The sequence below is a fragment of the Ascaphus truei genome, chromosome 6 (assembly GCF_040206685.1).
Source record: "Ascaphus truei isolate aAscTru1 chromosome 6, aAscTru1.hap1, whole genome shotgun sequence".
Classification (NCBI taxonomy): Eukaryota; Metazoa; Chordata; class Amphibia; order Anura; family Ascaphidae; genus Ascaphus; species Ascaphus truei.
Genome location: NC_134488.1, coordinates 7,067,723 through 7,085,425, shown reverse-complemented (window position 1 = coordinate 7,085,425; position 17,703 = coordinate 7,067,723). Strand labels below are relative to the sequence as shown.

The 17,703-nt window shown below is 41.6% G+C and overlaps 1 protein-coding gene across 4 annotated transcripts in view; it reads left to right on the top strand.

Annotated features, from left to right (window-relative positions):
* The window catches only part of PRDM10 (PR/SET domain 10), a 164,300-nt gene that overhangs the window by 120,735 nt on the left and 25,862 nt on the right, over window positions 1–17,703 (top strand). For all 4 annotated transcript variants that reach the window (XM_075603345.1, XM_075603344.1, XM_075603342.1 and 1 more), the window contains exons 12-14: window positions 10,990–11,214; window positions 12,917–13,261; window positions 14,428–14,583. In XM_075603345.1, the coding sequence (XP_075459460.1) occupies window positions 10,990–11,214; window positions 12,917–13,261; window positions 14,428–14,583 (726 nt within the window). The remainder of the gene's footprint in view (window positions 1–10,989; window positions 11,215–12,916; window positions 13,262–14,427; window positions 14,584–17,703) is intronic.

The window sequence follows — 17,703 nt, the reverse complement described above, 5'->3', positions numbered from 1 at the left end:
AATACTGCACCGACACACTTTATTCGAGCAAATACCCAGTATGTACCTGGCAGATACCTGGAATGCGCCGCTCCTCACCTCTGACAAGCCCCGTTGCGTTTGCCTTCCCAGCCTGGGTTCATGCCTGGCTGATGGTCGGCTGATCTGTTAAATGATAATGATTAGGATTTAATAGGCTGCAATGCTTCGCGTGTCTACCAGATGGCATAAATTCATGAATTGTAATGCATTATATATATATATACTGTGCAGTATTGCAGCCAGCGGGATTAAAATGCTTCAATCCCTGCCTGGAAAATAACCCAATGTACTCGGGCAGAAAACAGTCACAAACCTCAATACACCCGGGTATACCCGAATTCGTGGGACTAGCCGAGCTCGAATAAAGTGTGTCGCCAGTGTAGTACTCTTAAATATATATAATGAATTTATTCATTAGATATTCACTTAAACATGGCCAACTAGGGCCTGGTAGTCACCACATAGAATAAATACAAATAGGTATATAGTATATAGTTTATAGTACACATAACTTATTCACATACACAACACTTGGTTCACTATATCACACTGTAGCACATATTTATAGATTTACCTTCCGGGCCCCAGCTTTTTTTGTGGCATATAGACTCCAGTTACATAGTCTCCTTTTGAGTTTAGGCTTTCATTTGTATGAACAATTAAATTCATAAAAATTTATTTTTATTTTTATTTTTATATTTTATTTTTTAATTTTTTATCCTTATTTTTATTATATTTATATTTAAATTCATTTTGTCCTTGGTCCAACCATATGGGATCATAAGAATTGATATTTGATTTAGGCACTCATCAGGGTGCAATATTTAATACTTGTTATATTTTGGTTGCACATATATTAATAAGTTTATAATGTCATATGATCTCTTTTTCTATCATCAATATCTAAGTATTATACTCCAAACTGGCTTATGTGTGATCATCCCTCTATCTACAGGTGGGATCTAGATATGTATTATCATTTCACAATGCTGAGTTATTGCAATGTATCCCATAGTTAATATTGATGGGGTTTGATCCACATACAAGACTAGTATTTTCAATTTTGGTTTGAACCCTAGAGAACGATGCTGTTTTATATTGTTGTTTTATAATTGGTTACTGATAACTATTTTATATCAAATATATGTCTAACTGTGTGTGAATTGTAAATGTATATTTAGCAATATGATAGACATTGTATTGTATGTATATGTTAAATTTATCATCTCCTCCAAATTCTTTCAGGGTAAATATCTGCATTAAATGTAATTATGTATTCTATAGTGTTGGTAGCACGGATAATGATTGCAGCTGAGTAGGGGCGTTTTTTCAACAATTACCTTTATTGGAGTGTGTATATAAAACCGGACCTCCCCCCCTCACGTTATCCCTTTGAAAAAGTTAGCCGAGACTGACGAAACGCGTCAGGGAGCGTCGTGACGTCAGACGCACTGACATTCAAGTCTACATCCAGCGCAGGAGCGGATTGATCCTAGCGCTAGTGCTGCAGGCACTATCCATACAGAACTTTTGTCTGGGACTATTTACAGCACACCAGCCCTGGGACACTGCTGGTACGCTGCTCATTTGCCAACGGAGCCTGGGAATGCCCCCAAAGTCTGCATTTTGACCGGATGACCTACATCAGTCCTGGAATCTGCTGAGACGCTGCTCCTTCACCAACGGAGCCTGGGACTGCCCCAAGAGCTTGCAGTTAGACCGGATGGTGGTGATTATTATCACATATGCTTGATTTTATTGTACTTCTTGTAAGTGCGTTTTTTACCCCTCCCTCCCCCCCTCCCCTTCATTAAATATACTTTTATACGCTATGGGCGTGCGCTCTCTCCTCTCTTTTCCTTTTTATATATATATATATATATATATATATATAAAAATTATGTAGTAGATATAACATATAAGTTAAGTAGATATGTTCACAATGAATAAAAACAATATTTAACTTCTATCTATACAGTAGGGCTCTGCAAAATATTGCTTTAAATGGGCAGTCCAACCAAGGACGAGAGTGAATAATGACAATGGTAAGTTAAATAGGTTTAAATGCAGGTGATTGTAGGTATTCTAAAATAATTTTTTCACTTAACATTTCCATGGTAAATATTATCTGATCATTATAAAGCATTATATGGTCAAGTAATTATGGTAGTGCCTGGGCCGAGAAGAGCCTGGGCAAACGACAGCACTACACAAAGGGAGCCATTTGCCACTGTTAATGCACCGTCCCGCCGTCCCTTTAAGTCAAAACAAAATGTAAAATAAACACCTACTCCTCTTAGACTGACTGTATACCACTCCGGCCCTTTCTAACCGAGCCACCAACTAAGCTGGTTGCCAGCTCCAAAACATGCCCTATCATATACAACAAAACAGTCTTGAAATACTGCAGAGTATTATGTAATCCTTATGTTATTTTAGGGAATTCCTATCCCAGGCTCTATGTGTAGTTCCAACAGCAATGTAAAGGGGTTTAAGGCTGAACTCCACAAATAAGATAAGACATACAGTTTACCGGTGCTGCTCGTTCAAGGAAGTACCTGCCAGGCAAATTCCAAAGTATACTCAGGAAAAAAGGATCCAGCGCTCCACGGATTTCTAAATAAAGTAAATTTATTGTGCCACACAACGTTTCGACCAATAGGTCTTTCTCAAGTGACTAGGCAAGGTCCGTGGAGAGCTGGATCCTTTTTTCCTACAGCAAACAGGAACGCCAGTTCTGGGGGCAGACTGTGTCCAGCCCGTGGAAAATCTTTATCCTGGGTGGGGGTCCAAGCTGGTCCCAGCAGCCATGCTTCCTGCAGGGCTGCGGAACCAGAACAGCCAGCGTCCTTCCTGGCTTGGAGAAAATCAATCTCTTCCCTTGCTTGGGAAAAGCAGTCTCTCTTGTGCAGGGTACTTCCTGCCTTTTTAAACCTTCATTTAGGAGTGCTGTCTTAATTAAAACCAAGTGCAGCAAGCTCCCATAGAGGAATTTAACCTCCTGTACACTGGAACCTATCCACTCCGCTAGCTCTCTAGTCCATAAGGACAGTAACTCTGTCACTATATACAATATATATATACAGTGGTCGACAAATCACCAAAAAATCTACTCGCCGAACAAAAAAATCTACTCGCCACCTAGTACCACACGTGTGCTGCTTGGGCCAATAGGAGCTCGCCACGATGTTAAATCCACTCGCCCGGGGCGTGCAAATGTATAGGTTTGTCGAACACTGTATATATATATATATATATATATATATGTATATATATATATATATATATATATATATATATACACACACACACACTAACTCTGATGAAGGTCCCTCTGGGTGACCGAAACGTTGGTTGCAGTGCCCTATGATTCAATACAGTTTTTTGTCTGAAGACTACATGCAGTGTGCTGTTTCTTTTTTTTGCTGGACCCAATCTATATATATATAAATATATATATACATACATACACTTAATTATAGTGGGTGAAAAAAGTGACAAGAAACCTCCACTGTATAGCATATAGCAAATAAAAAGATCACTTGTGAGCCCATTCACATTTTAGACAGGTCTGCAACACTCAGAAAAATGCTGTGAAAAAAGCGCTAAAGTGACTAAATAACTAACTAGTAATAAATCAAAAATACACTCTTTAAAAAAAGATAGGCTGCCTGATAACTACTGTCCAGTACAGACAGAATAACACATGAAACAAAATAAACCTGGCGCCAGATAATGTCCAAAAGATGAGTCCTGTGATCCTCTAGAATCCGCACTGTTGCTCACAGGTCATGTAAAAAAATAGAGAAGACAAACAAAAACAGATCATAGCATATAGCTGTTGGGTAATGACAGCCTATGCTGAAGACACTGCATACAAACTCAAAAGTAACAGACTAAAATAATTTAATAAAACACAATGAACTATGTCATAAAAAAGGACCATAGACAGTGAGAAATAACTGGTGATCCGGAGGTGGTAAAATCAAAACCCTACTTACAAGAAGCAGGGTGATATCAGGCAGTAACAAGCTGAGGTAAATGTCCAAAGGTATCCCTGTACTGGTCCCGCAGAGCTCCAACTCTGTGACACCGAAGCCGTCACCAAAGTCTCCCTGCAGTCACGGGGAACACCGGGAGAAAAGGCTCCTGTGTGCTTCCTCTGCCACTTTATTTCTTCATCTTCTCTTTCCTGGAAGTGGAGACACTGACTACATCCAGGTCACAGCTCTGTGTCCTACTGTGCAACCCTGCCTTTCACCATTATCACTGTTACCGATAATGTTTAGCCTTATCCAGAAATACGTAGAACAAAGAAGCAAAAGGCGCACTGCCAGGGAGTCATGTGGTGAAATAATAAAATCCATTTATTTCAGAACATATCTGATAAAAAACATCACCCCAGAGGGGGGCAACAAGCAACCTCCTACGCGTTTCGGACGGGTAGGTCCTTTATGAAGGAGTGTGGAACATATGGCAATAAGGGCGTCCTATATACCCTTCACTAAATAAGGAAAACTAAATCACCTGAAAAAATCGTCTCATAAAACCCCATTGGGCATGCGGGTGACGTCACACGGGGCGCCGCCGTCGCCGATCAAACATCCCTCGGTAGGCACACCCCCCCGCTCGCCACGCGCATGCGCAACCACGAGAGGAGCACCTGATAGATATGCTACAGCCCTCAGTTGTATGGCAATCTAACGTGCTCGGCCCAGACCTCACCGTGCATGCGCGTGACATCACGCGAGGCGCCACCGTCGCTAGCCAAGATTCGACAGATGGACACGCCCCCCGCTCACCACGCACATGCGCATAGCAGGGAAGGACACTCAATGGGTGTATTAAAGGGTTCATAAAGACAGAATCCGCCCCTTAAGGCTACCCATAGGTATAGAGGTGCCACTCCTGAACCAATCAGAGATTGGAATTAGTAAAACACACTCCCCGCCCCTCAAGGCTAACCATAGGTATAGAGGTGCCACTCCTGAACCAATCAGAGATTGGAATAAGTAAAACACACTCCCCCCTACTAGGCGCCGTTCCTGACGGCCCTGGATGGTCAGGGATAACTGAAGGTATACACCAGCGCTCATAATGTGAATATAACACCCATGTTAAAAAATAATACATAGGGTATAAAGCGCAAAATACTGTAAACAGTAGGGGCAGGGAACCCCCTTTAATTGCCTCACGTTCCACAAAGAAAACATGTACAACAACATTAAATATACATCAAAAAATTCCTTAACTTTACATAACAACATATACATAAATTCCAACCAGAGCAGAGTGATATCCCTAAAGCCCTTAAACACATTCCTAATACAATCAATGAAAAAATTCTATGGATATCACACTGCTCTAGAAATGTATACATCCTCCCTGGAAGATGCAATAGTGAACCCACAATGTTATTTAAAAAATTAATAATGATAATAAATACATCATTAATTAATCAATTCAATAAATCAGAATAACTCCTAGTGTTCACTGATAGTAAGTAGACCTTTGTGTGGAAAAATAGACACAGTCATAATGATCTAGACAATATAAAAGCTAAGATTCATAAATGTAACATAAATATCCAATAAGCCTCCCTGCGGTCCAAAAGATTGAGTAAATCGCCTTTCCTCTCGTTCAAAAACACCCTTTCGATACCTCTCACTGTTAATCCTTTTATCCCTCCTTTATCACAAGTTGAAAAATGCTTCGAAACTGGGTGTGAGTAATCTTGTTTTTGAATTAACCTTATGTGTTCTAATATCCTAACCTTTAGGGATCTCGTTGTTCTTCCTACATAATTAATTCCACATTTGCACGTAAGAAGTTATATCACATACTGTGTGTCACAATTAATAAAAGTTTTGATCGGAAATGAATGCCCAGAAGAAGCACTTTCAAATTGGACTGAGGGTACCATAAATTGGCAGATTTTACATCCTCCACATCTGAAGGACCCTTTTGTGATAAATTTTCGAGTGTTAGTAGGTGTAGTCACATAGCTTGGGGACACATAGGAAGCGATTGTCTTGGCTTTCCGATAAACAAACCGCGGACCCTTTGTAATGCAATTTTTTAGACTCGTGTCTAATGATAGGATATTCCAGTATTTTCGAATAATATTTTGAACTTGTTGACTACATTTGTTGTATTGTGTATTCATTAGTGGTATATCCTTACCTATGTGACTTGAATGTCCTTTTTTATCCATACACCTATCTTCTTTAATTGAAACATTGGGTTGAGAAACCCTTCTTTCTGCTGTCTCATCCGTTCTAAAGCCCCCTTTAGCTTGAACATTCAACAAAGTCTCTCTATCAACCCTAGATACCTCATCCAGGGTTCTAGTCACATCTTTAACATTATAACCTCGTTGTTGGAATCGTTGACTCAATTCCCCAGACTGTCTTGAGAAGCCCTCCTCAGTGGAGCAATTTCTCCTCAGTCTGAGGAATTGGCCCTTAGGGATACTTTTAATGACCGTATGGGGATGGCAGCTGTCTGCTCTGATTAACATATTTTTCGAATTTGGTTTTCTAAAAGTTTCGGTTTGAATTTCTTTCAATATCTATGAGGTCCAGATAGTCAATATGGTGCAAATCATATTTGTAAGTGAATTTTAAGTTATTAGTATTAAGATTAATATAATCCAAAAAAGCGTGCAATGTGACCAAATCCCCTTCCCAAATCATAATGAGGTCGTCAATAAACCTCTTGTAAAACGTGATATACTTTCTAAAACTATTAGTGCTCGTGAAAATAAATTGTGATTCCCACCACCCCATTAATAGATTAGCATACACCGGTGCAAAACTTGTGCCCATTGCAGTGCCCTGTCGTAAATAAAATTTGTGATCAAATAAAAAATAATTGTGAGTGAGTAAAAAATTAATGGCATCTAAAATAAATGCTGTGTGGAATTGATTACTATCTGGACCCCCTATAAAATAATTGACAGCTGCCACCCCCTGGTCATGCTTAATAACAGAATACAGTGATGTAACATCTAGAGTTACCCACCATGACTGGGCTCCCCGTTTTACAGGTTTTAGTTTAGATACAGATGTTACTAATATTTCAGGTTACGAGTTATCTATCCCAGAACTCTCTCTACTTAAGAGAGGTCTTAAATATGCACCAACAATGGACTTTGATTTATTCAATACAGTCATAGACGTTCATAAATTTGTACGTAAATTAACCTTAAAGTCTTTTTTTCAGAAACGCGCCCTAGCTTCAACTATGGAGGAGGGGGGCGGAATAATGGACATTGTTGATAATTCATTTACATCTATTGAAGGACCGAATTCCCTTGATATTAATCAAGATATACCTACTGTATCGGAGGCAATGGGGCCATCCGATCAAAACCTTTATTAATTGTGACACACAGTACGTGATATATCTTCTTACGTGCAAATGTGTAATTAATTATGTAGGAAGAACAACGAGATCCCTAAAGGTTAGGATATTAGAACACATAAGGTTAATTAAAAAACAAGATTACTCACACCCAGTTTCGAAGCATTTTTCAACTTGTAATAAAGGAGGGATAAAAGGATTAACAGTGAGAGGTATTGAAAGGGTGTTTTTGAACGAGAGGAAAGGCGATTTACTCAATCTTTTGGACCGCAGGGAGGCTTATTGGATATTTATGTTACAAACTAGAGCCCCCTGTGGTCTGAATATTGAGTGGAATCTGAGCCACTTTTTGACCTAAATAAATTGGTGTGTATATGTTTCTGCTTGAGACTGAATCTTAGCTTTTATATTGTCTAGATCATCATGACTGTGTCTTTTTCCACACAAAGGTCCACTTACTATCAGTGAACACTAGGAGTTATTCTGATTTATTGAATTGATTAATTAATGATGTATTTATTATCATTATTAATTTTTTAAATAACATTGTGGGTTCACTATTGCATCTTCCAGGGAGGATGTATACATTTCTGGAGCAGTGTGATATCCATAGAATTTTTTCATTGATTGTATTAGGAATGTGTTTAAGGGCTTTAGGGATATCACTCTGCTCTGGTTGGAATTTATGTGTATGTTTTTATGTAAAGTTAAGGAATTTTTTGATGTATATTTAATGTTGTTGTACATGTTTTCTTTGTGGAATGTGAGGCAATTAAAGGGGGTTCCCTGCCCCTACTGTTTACAGTATTTTGCGCTTTATACCCTATGTATTATTTTTTAACATGGGTGTTATATTCACATTATGAGCGCTGGTGTATACCTTCAGTTATCCCTGACCATCCAGGGCCGTCAGGAACGGCGCCTAGTAGGGGGGAGTGTGTTTTACTTATTCCAATCTCTGATTGGTTCAGGAGTGGCACCTCTATATCTACGGGCCGCCTTGGGGGCGGAGAATTGTTCTGTCTTTATGAACCCTTTAATACACCCATTGAGTGTCCTTCCCTGCTATGCGCATGTGTGTGGCGAGCGGGGGGCGTGTCCATCTGTCGATGCTTGGCTAGCGACGGTGGTGCCTCGCGTGACGTCACGCGCATATGCGGTGAGGTCTGGGCCGAGCTCTTTAGATTGCCATACAACTGAGGGCTGTAGCATATCTATCAGGTGCTCCTCTCGTGGTTGCGCATGCGCGTGGCGAGCGGGGGGGTGTGCCTACCGAGGGATGTTTGATCGGCGATGGCGGCGCCCCGTGTGACGTCACGCGCATGCGCAATGGGGTTTTTTGAGACGATTTTTTCAGGTGATTTAGTTTTCCTTATTTAGTGAACGGTATATAGGACGCCCTTATTGCCATATGTTCCACACTCCTTGATAAAGGACCTACCCGTCCGAAACGAGTAGGAGGTTGCTTGTTGCCCCCCTCTGGGGTGATGTTTTTTATCAGATATGTTCTGAAATAAATGGATTTTATTATTTCACCACCTGACTCCCTGGCAGTGCGCCTTTTGCTTCTTTGTTCTACGTGTATCTGGATTACCTCCATGGCTGGCACGCCACAGTGGACCCCTAGAGACAGCAAAAGTGGGTAAGGATTATATATCTTTATGTTTGACCACTATAGTTGAGTACTCTAACTTGGACTGTACAAGCTACCATGAGGATATAATTTTACATATTGTTATGAGTGACTCACAGGCCATTTCATTTAAACCCACACTGCTATGTTGGGGTCCATGAAGATTTGTACTTTATGATCTAGTTGTCACAAGATTGGAGCACCCCTTGACTCTATTCCTGCTTATCCAGAAATAGAAATATAGATGGATTTATAGCGTATTCATCTATAAAAGTATTGCTGACTTATGAGAATTAATATAATTATGTGGCAAAAGCTATTTAGGGAGATGAATGTGTAGATGTGGGTTCCTATAGGAAACGCATCCGTACACCCATGCACACCCTGGTTTATGAGAGTTGTGACACGACAGAGATTCGATTCAGTTATGTAAACAGTATATATTTATTAGAACAACTTCAATATATTGTATTGTATTGAATGTCTTTATTTATATAGCTCCATAAATATACATAGCGCTTCACAGTAGTAATACATGTTGTAATCATATAAATAACAAATAATATAAACAACATGTCATGGGAATAAGTGCTTCAGACATAAGAGTAACATTAGGAAGAGGAGTCCCTGCTCCGAGGAGCTTACAGTCTAATTGGTAGGTAGGGGAACGTATAGAGACCGTAGGTGGGAATTCTAGTAAGTGCGTCTGCAGGGGGCCAAGCTTTATGTATCATGTGTCCAGGATAATCCCGTGCTATTCATATGCTTCACAAAGACAATACAGTACAGGGAATTATAATAATACACCAAGTGCAGCAAACTCGGACAATAGGAAAGGATAACTAGGAATCGACATCAGAATAGCCTTTGTTCCATGTATCCATATGTTAATTATGTCCCTGAATACCTGTATTTCTTAGCTCTCTATGTTCTAGGGGGCTGAATGTACCTCACAGTTTACTGCATCATTGTATCTCGTACAGGATCCCCTGTACTGTATCTACGGGTACGATATTACATACAGTATATCCCACAGAATTTCACTACATCCTCTACTGTATATGTCTCTCTTTGCTTTCTGTATCCCATGACCTGCATGCCTCCTAGCTCTCTCTTTCTTAGAACACGTGTGTTTGTGCTGCTTTCAGTGTCCTGGTACTCATGTATTTCTTTGCTGTCCGTGCCCTAATCTATATGGAGGTTATTCATTAAACTGACCGTGCCGATTGTGGCACTGAGCACAGTAACTTTCATGTCATTGATTGCAATAGGCATATCCGTGTAATCGGCTCCGATTGGTTCTATGGCAATTTAATAAATAACAATCTATGTCAGGGGTGCGCAAACTTTTTGAGCTGCACCCCTCTGCCCGGCAGCGTCAGCGTTTCTCGACCACCCCCCCCCCCTCTCCAAGGACTTGTCGTCAAATGACGCCGCGGGTCATGTGACGTCACGTGACCCCACTGCGTAATTTTACGTGTGTTGCCATGGCGACACGTTACATGACCCCGCAGCATCATTTCACGCGTTGTTGCCATGGCGCCGTGTCACCGAAGACTCGGCAGAGAACAGGTAAGGGAGTTACAGAGGCCTCATGCCTCCCCCGGTATTTAATTTAAATGCTGTGGGGAAGAGCGTGGGCCTCTGTAACAGCCGCCCCCCTTAGAAATTCTCACGCCCCCAGTTTGCGAACCGCGGCTCTATGTATTGCATTTAATTATTTGCTTTCTATATTCTTACCAGAGTGTGGTCTTTGTTCTCCATGTATCCCCTCCCTGTCACCCTCCTATTTTTGGAATCTTTGTATTTGATCTTTGAGTCCTTTGTCAGTGTGTCCTCCAAGTCATTTGCCTACCTTTTTGCTCTCTCTCCATTTCATATGGTCACCTGAAGACTATGGTTGCAGTACCTTTCTTTACCTTCTGTTTGTGCCTAAGGTTTCTTTACTGGAGACTGCGTTTATCTTTCAGGAGCTGCTGCACTTTCCCATCAAGGGTCAGTTTGATGACTACGGGCATTCTGCGCCGAACGGACTGGACCAATCTGAACTCTCCCTGGGTACAGCTTTGCAAGGGTCACTGGAACAGCAGCCGGATAGTCACCTACTACAGCCAGTGTCGCATGAGCAGAGCACAACGATAACAACGCAGACCTCCCTAACAGCCGAAGACATGCGACGAGCCAAGCGCATCAGGGTATGGTCATGCTTAAGCAGGACGCAGATTTCTGTGGCGGGACTCCTTACATGTACAGCTCAGTTTCTGTAAGCTAGCATATCGGGGGGAAATTCATACTTATGTTATTGGTCTCACCTCAAAGATACAGCTGTAGACTGGGTTATTGCTCCCAGTGGTGCGTTATGGTGGCATATTCTGCGTTCTCTACCATTGAATCCTATGGAAAGGATATTCTGGGTTATCAGTGGGTAAAATAAATCCGACGATATCTGTCGATTTTAATATGTTCTGTATACCAGGTTAGGCAGTTATACCAGGTGCCACTGCAAAATGCTGTTGCAACATGTTTATAAAATGTATACAATTTGGAATTAATGAATTAAGTCAATTAAGGAGACATGCTTCATGTAGCATATTTCATTGGTAGATGCTTCTCCTAGTATTTCTCTATTTTTCTGCTGCAGTGGTTTTTTTTTTAACATTAAATATATAATTGACGGTCATAGAGCCACTGTTTCATACAGGTGACAGTCTTTGTATCTTCACTACAGTACAATAAACTCGCACGTCTTTATTACACGTCATCTATTTCACACCGACTTTGTTGAATAAATCACAGTCCATGAAGAGCAGAAACATATTGATCATTTGTATAGAGATCAGTTTCTGCAGCATAATATAAAACATTCCATGACCCCTAACCGTGGTGGTATGACTTGACCAAACTTACTTTGATGCGGACTGCTGTTTTTTTAAGTTATACTTGCACCAATCTCTGTGTGATCAGTGTGTAGCAAAGCTTACCCATTAGATTGCATTAAACATTGACATCGGTTGTAAAAATGTCAAGAAAGGGACCATGTACGCCAATTATAATGAAGGGTATTTAAAAAAAATATTTAAATCGACACTACCTTGTTATAAATGTCCAAAATAAAACAACATTGCAAATGCTAATATATTTTTATGCCTATACAGTGTATGTATGTATATATATATTGACATACATATATTGACATACATATATTGACTTACATATATTGACTTACATATATTGACATACATATATTGACATACATATATTGACATACATATATTGACATACATATATTGACATAAATAAGATGCATTAAACATGGTATTAAATATGACAACTATGTAACGCTGTAAGCATCTTCCTTTGGGTCTGGCGTTCCTTTCTATTAGACATTGCAAAGTTTTTTGTGTGTTGGCCAATTCTGGGTGAACTCCCTACATTGATTTTAGCTGAACTAAGTTAGTGTTTAACAAGGAGGAGTTCTTTGAAGCAAAGTCTCACATAGTATGGGCACTGCAAAACTGCAACCACTAAAGCAGCTTTTATAACCACTGTCTTTACTGGCATAACGATGAGGGGGTAGTTTTATTATCTTTAAAAACAACTATTCAAGATGGTAACATCTCTTTCTCTCTTCTCATGCTGACCGCTCAGTTGGAGTTGCAGGTAGGTTTTTCCTATAGCTCTACTGTGTTCCCATGTCACACTGTCCTGGATGGACAAACTAATTTGCCCCTTCTGATTGTGTTACTGTGTCACCCTGTAATGAAAGGAACTGTCATAATGTGCCACAGTTGTTCTTTTTGAATTTGATGGGCCACTGATTACCGGTTACTTTGTGAATTGAAGACTGGTATTCAGATTGTTATGGGTTATCAGTTGTTACGTGTTTGTGTCTTGCAGAATGCTGCTTTGCAGCATCTCTTCATCCGTAAGTCATTCCGACCGTTCAAATGCCTGCAGTGTGGGAAGGCCTTCAGGGAAAAGGAAAAGCTGGATCAGCATCTGCGCTTCCATGGCCGAGGCGGCAACTGTCCTCTGACCTGTGACATCTGCAACAAGGGCTTCCTCAGTAGCAGCTCCTTGGATAACCACATGAAGAGCCACCTAGAGAAGACGTATTCCTGCATCTTCTGTCCCGAATCCTATGATCGCTTAGAACTACTGAAGGAGCACGTGGATGTGCACGTCACTGATGGATACTTCAGCTGCCCCAATTGCAAAAAGCGTTTCCCAGATTTTATTCAGGTCAGAAGCAACAACATCTTTAATCAATGTTGAAAGAAGAGCTCCTTCACTATAGAAATGTTTGATTTTCGTTTTTTGGCAATGGCACAAAGAAGACCATGGCTAAACTGCCAGCCTTGCTGTTGGTTTAAAAAACTTTCGGGATTGTAAAGGTACTATACGGCCCCTTTAATAATGACTTTTATCAACCGAAGCTCAAGGGATGGTGTATAGTACACATTAAATCAACATTCCCTACTTACTGTATCTAACCCTCCTTCTTTTTTTTTTTTTTAACTGGATGGGAACAAGCATGTCCCAATGGAGCTGAACCACATTATTTTAATCTCTACTACCCTTTCCCCACCCTCCGGTTCCTGAGATTCTAACCGTTGACGGTACAGGCATTTACTTCTTGGGTTTTACATTTCTTGCGTCGTGCAGCCTATTGGGAAATGTCGTCAAAAGGATGCCGTTGCAGCTCCCTATTGGCCCGTCTGACACGGGAGATTTAAACTGCCATTTTGTTTACTCTTAATGGGACTACAAAACCGTACCTTGACCAGTATGGATCTTGGCAACCAGGGGTTCCCTGGAGCTGAAAATAGTGTAGTTGAACTCCATGACCCCCAGTTTCCCGCCCTTTATATGATTCATTTTTTATTTATTTTTTAACAAGCAGCCGGAATTCCTGGTTTTAAAGGAGAAGTCCTCTCCTGCGGGACAACTTGAAGTGTACTAGTAATATTTACACACAATTTGCAATGTATTTGTTTATCATGGACCATTCTGGGGCATGAAACTTCTCCAAGTATTAAATAATACTTCTCTTTTCATTATCTGTTATTACGTGGTTACCCCCAACTTGTTCCAATCACTTAAAATCTGTTTTCATGGTCTTTGAGCCATTTTTCATTCCATATATATCAATTTGTGACACGAGAGAGCTAGCAAATACGTTAGTGCAGACCCTGTACAGTAAAGAGAAACACTTGCTGTGTATATTTTTTATTGTATGTGTAAAGCATTTTTAAGTAGAAATCTGACCGTACAAGCTTTCACATATTGTTTCTCTCTCTTACTGAAACTGAGGTCATTATATTTGTTTCACACATTGTTCTTTGGTCTCTTTTTTTTCTGGATTACGGCTTCTTTGTTAATATGTACGTCTGATCTCTCGACGCCAGGTGAAGAAACACGTGCGCAGCTTCCACTCAGAGAAGATTTACCAGTGCACTGAGTGTGATAAGGCGTTCTGCCGACCAGACAAGCTGCGCCTGCACATGCTGAGGCATTCCGATCGTAAGGACTTCCTCTGCTCTACCTGTGGCAAACAATTCAAGGCGAGTACCAAGCCGCATTTGAACCAGCACGCCATTTGTAAAGTACCTATCTTTCCACCTGCATATGTACTTCTGTGGGTGACCTACTTCTATTTAAGTGTATCTTTGTTTAGATTTATAAAGTTGATTTCACGTCTGTTATTTATTGGACTACCTGCATTACATGTCTCCTATTTCCCATACCATTCTAGTCTCCCTTGACTGTATTATTTTCCACCTTCTGCTCCTATTCCCAAGCACACTGAGAAATATTCCTCAGAGTTCTAGTGAAATGTTAGTCACCATCTGGCATCTTTTGACATATGATGCCATTGTTTTTCAAAGTTTATTGGGTTGACAGGCTCATATAGACCAGGTACTGGCCTTAACTAGGATTTCCAAAGTCATAGGCCAGCTCTCTATCCACATAGCTGTTCCTCCTGAATTATTTAAAGGCACACACACTTACTGTACTATGTCAGAACTGTATGTGTGTTGTGACATCATCATTATCATCATCACTTGTCGATCCACTTCTGCATGAAGGCCTACCCAATAAGGCTGCTGCTTCACTAGAGACGGATCATCAGTGGTAGGTAGCCAATTTTACGTTAGAATTACAGCTAGTGTTTAACTTCTGGGATTCTTAGCACCCTCTGAATTCATGCCTTCTTCCTGAACGCTGTGAAGCCCAGGGACAAACCGCTCTCCAAAGAATGATGGCCTTCGCTTTTCGTTATTTTTTTATATTTGGGAATATAAGCTTTACCTTCCATGCTGGCCTTGGCTACATGTGGGTAAGTACCTTTCATACTTTATCCGGGTGGTTTGTTCAAGCTTTAACGCGTGGGAGGAGGTCTCCTAGTCATGTCTTGTTAGTATCTGTTTTATGTAGTTTAATAAATTGATTTTACCATCCTACCTGGTGAGTCTGATATCTACCGGAGCCGCGCTGGCATCGACCTTCTATCTTTTTGTCTACATCCGGATCGTGGCCGCGCAACGGAAGTACGTCATTCACCCCTGGAGGGGAACGTGCAGCCGGGAGCAGAGGGGACGGATCATCGTGAGTATCCACTCCATCCGTTAGCTGTCGCATCTGCAGCCGCTCGCCATACATTGGGAACGGGACTGCACACAGCTTCAACCCCATACCTCCTTGAGGCTTTTTCCTTGCCCCACTCATCAATTATATACAGCCACAAGGGTTATCCTGGAGTTGCCAGACGGTCCTTCTTTTTCTTAATAGTATGGTCGGCCTGGTTTGCACAAGTGCCACCATACATAAATTTTGCATTGCCACCATCCTGCCACATTGAGGCCGTGAGATAAGGGTTTACAGGAAATGTGTCATCATCCAATCATAAAATGATTAACTGCACCAGAGCATAAAAGTAGAATAAAACAATAATGACGTTATTGAGGCATGAATCTTACCCAGATCCGACCTTTCCAGGGGGATCTTTATCTGGGGTATCGCAACGATACTGTGCCACCATTAAATACACTAAACATTGGCACCAAAAAAGGCAGGGGGAGGAGTTAGGGGATGCCATTGCTAAGCAACCGGAACACCTACAGTAACAACTGTGCAATCAGAAATCCAATTGGGGTGTTTTTGTCCCTTGTGTGGGTAAGGAGAAATGGCATATACTGATTATGTACCAAAGAAATATTAGTCTCATAATATTTCTGCTGTTTGATATAAATAATATACTATCAGAACTATGCTACAGGGCATTCAGAATAGAAATGCAGTTGCCAAGCATGGGCAGTGTATACACAATCAATTATGAAGTATCAGCGATAACGCGGCAACATCTCAATCAAAGGCAATAAAGATACAGGCATAGATGCAATGTCTGATGAGAGCCATGCCTTGGGCTGAGGACCCGCTGTGGTCGGCGGCGCGCGCGCGTCGCTCACCAGCTCATGACTTCTTCCTGAGCCGTCCCTAGTCCCTCCTCCCTGCAAGGCTCACTATGCGTTGTGACGCGTCAGCCGCCAGTGGATGCAAGAGGATTGTGATCCCGAGCGGTGACGCGCCACGTGGTGCCTATCAGCACCGGGGGCTGTACTTTCCTGGAGCTGTCAGAGCTTCCCCCACCTCCAAAAGGTAAGGAGGGGAAGTGCGTATATATATATATATGTGTGCATGTATGTGTAAATGTGTATAATATTTATGTATATATGTGTGTGTGTGTTGTGTGTGTTTAGCACGGTGTATCTCCCCCTCCTCTCACACATGGGGGGGGGTCCTCCCGGACCCACAACCTCCCGGACCCACACACCCCCACCTTCCTCTCCTGTGGACCCACAACCTCCTCCACCCCTCTCCCCGGGCTCAATGGCTGCGCCCACCTGCTGCCGGCCCTGCCCCGCTGCAGACACCTCTCAGTCCCACAATGGCTCCCTCTCCACCGCCGGCGAGGCGGAAGCTTAGCCCAGCTGACTTCCGCCGCTGCGGACCCGGCACCGGGTGCAGCGTTTTATTATTGGGGTTGTATTTTTATATGTATTGGAGGGTTAAGTAAAAGTTGTACGCTAAAATTTGTTTTTCCGTGGTAGGTGCGCTATGGGTTGGGAGGGGGGAGGGGGCTGCTCCTTTCATTTGTCCTAGGCCCCATGGTTTCTGTTAGCGGGTGTGTGTGTGTGTGTGTGTGTGTGTGTGTGTGTGTGTGTGTGTGTGTGTGTGTGTGTGTGTGTGTGCGCGCGCGCGCGCGTGTGTGCGTGTCTGTCAAGTGAAACACACTATATGAACAACTTTAAAATAGTAAATTCTCCCGTAATTTAAAGTAAAAGTACTGTAAATTCAGCATACAAACAGAAATTACAACTCCCCTCCATTTCAACCTTCCCCCTTGCTCTTGTCCCCACCCCTCTGCCTTCTGTCACTCCCCTTGTAGCTAGAGACGTCTCCCAAACTCAAATTACAACTTTCGCTTTGGCTACGGAGACGGGAGACGTCATCCGCAGCTGTAGCCGTAGCCGGCACTATAAGCGCAATCTTAGCCATCTACCAATATTGATAACGAGTAGTTGATTAACACACACATTCCCAGTTAGCTCAAACTCCTGTACCCACCACATCATGAATATATATTTATGCCAAAATGAGTGCTACTGGGCGTGGCAAATGTA